This window comes from Triticum aestivum, chromosome 7D, assembly GCF_018294505.1.
Source record: "Triticum aestivum cultivar Chinese Spring chromosome 7D, IWGSC CS RefSeq v2.1, whole genome shotgun sequence".
Lineage (NCBI taxonomy): Eukaryota > Viridiplantae > Streptophyta > Magnoliopsida > Poales > Poaceae > Triticum > Triticum aestivum.
Genome location: NC_057814.1, coordinates 548,065,568 through 548,071,480, shown reverse-complemented (window position 1 = coordinate 548,071,480; position 5,913 = coordinate 548,065,568). Strand labels below are relative to the sequence as shown.

Genomic DNA, 5,913 nt, shown 5'->3' with positions numbered 1-5,913 from the left:
CGGGGATATATTTTCTTCCATTGCAATGCACTACCATTTTTTGCTAGTATAACAACAAACTAGTTAGGACGAACTTATACGGTGATCACTGACTAGCATCAATTAGGACGAACTTATACGATGATCACTAACTGACATGGAAGATTATTCCATAGGGTATCATTGAAGGTTGAAGGATGGTATGATCCAAGAATACATGCAAAGCTCAAGCGCAACAATATAAGATGGTGGATAATTAAGGCGGGCCCAGTTACAACAGACAAGGCAAATTCTACTGCCATTCAAAGATCCATCGACAATCATGTATCCAGGTCATGCAAGATCATAGTAATTGGGGAGCATGCTAATGGCTTTGGGAGTCTTACAGTCTCACAAATGTAACCTATATATTGTCCAAAGGGTTACCAAGTGTTAAGAGTACACCGCTATAACCTTATAAGAACTGTAAACCATAAGATTGTTTACTGCTAAGGAATTCCTTGTGTGATCGACTTTGGTACAAATTTACAAAGATATTTCACATTACATTCTCCTTATACATAAAGATAGAATGATCTATTTTTCCTTTTCTTCTAATTGTTTTGGCCGCTTTTCCATCACTTGCTTTTTAGGATGAAGGGACAATAAGGAAATAAGCTATATGTGTAGTGATAGCCAACTTACCTTTAGAAGACCTCACGGTCTGCTGGATATGCTGAAGATACCTGCCATAGTCTATCAAGATCCTACAAATAGGTTCAACCCTCCTATCGAACTCTTCATAAAAAAATTCAGCAACCATAAGTTATTAGATGGGAAGGGTTGATCCAGTGGACTACCCATCCGAAGGCACCAACTCTAGCTCGATGGGGTCCCAATTGCAATGATGATGGGCAGAATGGTTTGTTCGATGATATTCAATGGCGTTAGTCTTGCATAGTTCCCCTTTGTAGCTCTCCATCACAATCGGAGTTGCATTGTTTTCATCACCTATGTACAACATGGGCTAGGACTATAGTGAAGTTGGAGTCAATTTCTCATGGAGATGGGACGGCGATGACGCTTGCTCAAGGACAAGTGATGATGGTGACGCCAATGTGCTACCTTGACAAGGCCTCTTTGTAGTGTTGTGTACGGGGTATCTTGTATCAACCGCTCAGAGGATTGTGATGAATTTCGCTTAGTTTTTCGTTAATCAACTAAACAATTATCTTCTTCTTAATTAATGGATGACGCAAATCTTTTTCTTTTGTTTAAAAGAAATAAGGACTAGCTAGCAGTACTTTGTGTGAACGGATAATACATCTGGCTTAAAAATGGTCAGCCAAATAAGATAGAATTTTGACTATGTTATTCCCAGGCGCAATACACTTGCACCCAGGCGAGGTATGCAAAAACTTCAATCCTCTTGGCATAAGGGAGGCCACCACACAAAGTTAGGGCAACTCCAACACGGTCCATCAAAATGGACACCACCAAATGTCCACTGTTAGGAATAGGGGTATGTAATAAAAAATTGATGAGACAAACGAAAAACTGATTAGCCATGGTTTCCTATGAATTATTTGACAAGGTATATAAAATTAATTTTCCATGGCAAGAAAAATATGCCATGGAAAATGCAAATAGTAATTTTCTATGGAAATACTAAAACTATTTTCATGTATACACCTATGGCAAATAATTTGTCATGATCTAATTAATAAAAATGTCAAGGTCTAAATAATAAATTGACATGGTCTAAACAATAGAAGTGTCATACTACCTACAATAAAACTACCATGGTCTAGTTGCTAAAATTGCCATACTGAATAATAAAAGTAGCATGCTACTTATATTAAACTACCATGGTATAATAAATAAAATTGTCAAATTCTAAATATAATTTGCAATGGTCCAAACTATAAAAGGATCATGCTAACTACAATAAAACTACCATGGTCTTATTAATAAAATTACCATGGTTATAAAAGTGCCATGCTATCTATAATATAACTACCATGGTCTAATTAGTAAAATTGTCATTTTTTAAATAATAAAAGTGACATGCTACCTATAATGAAATTGCACAAGGCAAATTAGGAAGCTTGTTCTCTAAAAATACATCGCAACCACTGGAATTTTGTAATAGGAATATAGAATCCTCTTCTTTGATGTAATTTGCCATGGGCACGTGGCAAAAAGATTAGGAAATTTCCATTGGCACGTGGCCAATTTAGGAAAAATTTCTTTTGAAAGATGGCAACTTTACGGATTTTGTTCACTAAAAAACATAGCGACTATTGGAAATGGCAAATTTGGCGTGATACAAAAAAAAGAATTGCCATGTTATGTTAAATAAACTTATCCTAGTGTATATAATATATTTACTATGGACACATGGCAAGTTTGAAAATGGTACATGGAAATAAAATTTGCCATGTAGTTTGGTGTCTAACACATCGTTGCGAAATAAATCAAAACAAATTGTCGTGGTGACCATTTCTACATTTGCCATAAAATCATTACAAAAACATTTTAAGAAATTGATGTTCTAGAGAACACAATTTATCTAAATTTGCCATGTGATCAAATTTTCATAAATTTTCCATGTGATCATATTTTCGTAAATTTGCCATGTGGTCAGTCCAAAACATTTTGTTCTAAAATTTACCATGTTCTAGGGACCAATTTTTCATAAATTGGACATTTCACTGTTATAAAATTCTCTATTTTTTCCATGACGTGGTAAACAATTTGCCATCATTAATAGGGGAGAAAGGTAGCGGCGCCTTTTGCACTCATGAACCTTATACCAGCATGACTATCTTTTGCAATTTCCTCACTGGAACAAATAGAGTTTAAAGGCCAAGAATTTGGGCATAAATCAAAATAAGAATAGAACCAGATAGCAGAAACACAATTTCATTGTGAAAAAAATCGTACACAAGTGTCATGCTCCAATATACGTCTGAACTTCTTGTTCATGACAAAACAAAATGAAAACAAATATCATGAGATGCAGAATGCCACAATCAATTTTTTAGACAAACAGGGAGGAGCTCCCATGGCTACATTTATATAAATGAAACCATCAGTTTTGTTCGATGCAGAGGCAACTAAAGGTTGTTTTTAGGGGAAATGCATATACTTGAAGTCTCAAGGCTCAATTACGTCTGCCACCCATAAAAAGTAGACTAGCTATTACATTTCAAGAGAAAAGGAGCACGTCGGCGACTTCTGAATCTCCAAAACAGCGCGTTTGGCCTTGAATGGTGGCGCAGTCGAAGGTTGGATGTCAGGACCCAACTATCGATCTATGGATTATGGTGTAGAAACTATGAATAGAGTATGCAGATTTGGTATGGAATTGGCCGAATCAAGAGGGCCGATTTGTATTCAGCAGTCTGATTGCATAGTGATTTTGCACAAAGCCGAGACGAGCTTTTGGTTTATGAGATTGTATGAGATATATCCCACATGAAAATTTGCAATGATTCATTTGAAAGGAGTCTGTTATAATAGTATCTGATGATTATTATTACAGAAACACTGACGCCCACATGTGTGGGCATTTGCATCTTGCCCACACGCGTGAATCCGCTTCCGTTTGTGGGTGCACGAATCTTGACATGTTTGTGGTGCCACGTAGGACTGGGCTGGGATGTGAGCATTCACCCGGTCGCCCACACGTCCGTTTCACCACACGGAGGGGCCGGTGTGTAGGCGTTTAGCAGTTCGCCCACGCGTCAATTTTCACTCACGCACAAGGGCTGATGTGTGGGCATTTGCCATCTCGCCCACACGCCCGTCTCCTCTCCCACACCCAAGCTGCCAGTTGCCATGTGTTTTGCAGTGTACATGCAATTGCACTAGTGTGCTTATAAACATATGGCAACTCTTTTTTTTTACCCGAACATGTCAATTGCCATGTGTGTTTGCAGGGTACACGGCAACTGCCCTAGTGTGCTTGTAAGCAGATGGCAACTCTCTCTTTTACCCAAACATGTTGTTTTGCCATGTCTCTTTGTAGTGCGACACGGCAACTGCCTAGTGTTAGTATATGGCAACTTCTAAGGTTTTCAAATCATGGCAACTGTAGTAAATCAGACCATACATGGCAACTGCTTAGTATTAGTAGATGGCAACCTCTAAAGTTTTCAAATCATGGCAATTATAGTAAACACGACCATACATGGCAACAGCTACAGTTGCCAAAATGGCATCTGGCACTTGACCCGAGATGGCAACTGCAGTTGAGCAATCATGGCAACTGTAGTTGTCCGACATGGCAACTGCAGTTAAACAGACATTGAAGAGGGTCCGGACCATGGCAACTACGGGGACGCGTGGTGACTGTCACGCGGGGCGTGCGGAACCGTGAGGTAGGTGGCTGAGAGAGGTCGTGGGCGTTACGCATTTTGCCCACACGTAGACGTGTGAGAGGGACCGTAAGGAAAAAAAGAGACGTGTGGGCGCTAGTTGTTTTGCCCACACGTAGGCGTGTGAGCTGGTCCTCTTAGACACCACACAAAACGTGTGGGCAAACTCCTTAACGCCCACACGCGTGACAGTTATCGTCGTCCTATTATTATTCACTTGAATATCTTGCCTCTCAATTTGATATTTAGTTAAATGTAACCACAGGATAATGCCTACTACCTTTGCTTCTGCAATCCTTTTCCAAAACTTCTCAGGTCTTGTTAATTTACACCTTCGATGATCTAGTAGTAACTAGTAAAGCCTCAAATCGATCGTGCCACTTGTGGACAGACAGACACTCTGCGAGAGGAATCTGTAATTTATTAGAGAAGACAAACTTGCATGTATCCATGCAGAAGTAGTCCACAACTCTCCTGACGTGCTCACGCTTATTAATCGATATCACAATACATAACTGCATATATGCACGCCCTCTAGCTAGCTCAATGGTACGTATGTAGCTCGAGCCTAGAGCAGGTCAGCCATGAGCTTGAACTCCTCGACGCTGATGGCGCCGTCGCCGTCCCCGTCCCCGTCCATGCACGCGATGATCTCCGCGCAGTCCTCGGCGCTGGCGGTGCCCATGAGCCCCAGCACCGTGGCGAGCTCGTCGGGGCCCGCGAAGGACTCCAGCGCCGGGACGGCGGCCTGCAGCAGCGCGCCGAGCGCGCCCAGGCCGAGCTCGCCGGCGTTCATCACGTCTAAAATGGCATCTGACACTTGACCCGAGATGGCAAATGCAGTTGAGCAACCATGACAAATGTACCACGCAGAGCCGGCCGTCACGGTCGGCGTCGGCGCGCGCCAGCATGTCCCGCGCCTCGGCCTCCGACTTGTCCAGGCCCAGGGAGGCCAGGAGGCCCCGGAGCTCGGGGGCCGTGACGAGGCCGTCGCTGTCCGAGTCGAACGCCTGGAACGCCTCCACGAGCCTGCTGATGTAGCTCAGCGCCTCGAAGTCCACCGTCAGCGGCTGCGGCTGCGCCGACGCCCGGCGGGCCGGCGTCGCCATCGCGTTGGCGAGAACGAAGTACGAACTAGACCGTGAGAGACATGGTGGACCTGACGATTGGTTGGAGCTCGGTTGGCTTGCATGGACGGCCTTAAGAAGGCGAGGCGAGTGCAGCAGAATCTGAATCTCTCGGCCGCTTTGTGTCGACATGGAATGAACACTAGTGGACGAGCATCTTGTTCTCGCTGTTGGCAATGGCAGGATAAGGCCTCTGGATTCTCGCGTGATAGCGTGGACGTTCGTTTTGGATGACAAATCCTTTGAAGTTTGAACAGTTTGTACTATGACCTTCAAGGTCTCCACGCCGTGCCACCGGGCGAACGCATCCCAGAATATCGGAGGCCCATTTCGACAATGTGTGTGACGAGGAAGGAGGCAAAGATCAATCGCGGGAGCTATATCTCGCTTATTGCGCCTGAAGCGGTCTAGTAGGGTGTTTCTCGGTCGTGTGTTCATTCGTTCGG

At 43.2% G+C, this 5,913-nt stretch overlaps 1 protein-coding gene across 1 annotated transcript; it reads right to left on the bottom strand.

Annotated features, from left to right (window-relative positions):
- Positions 1-4,761: 4,761 nt before the first annotated feature.
- LOC123169108 (probable calcium-binding protein CML29) lies at positions 4,762-5,528 on the bottom strand. Its single transcript, XM_044586951.1, has 2 exons — positions 5,212-5,528; positions 4,762-5,159 (listed from the first exon to the last, which is right to left on the bottom strand). The coding sequence occupies exons 1-2, from the start codon at positions 5,447-5,449 to the stop codon at positions 4,909-4,911; spliced, it is 489 nt and encodes a 162-aa protein (XP_044442886.1). The 5' UTR covers positions 5,450-5,528; the 3' UTR covers positions 4,762-4,908.
- Between the last annotated feature and the right edge of the window lie 385 nt (positions 5,529-5,913).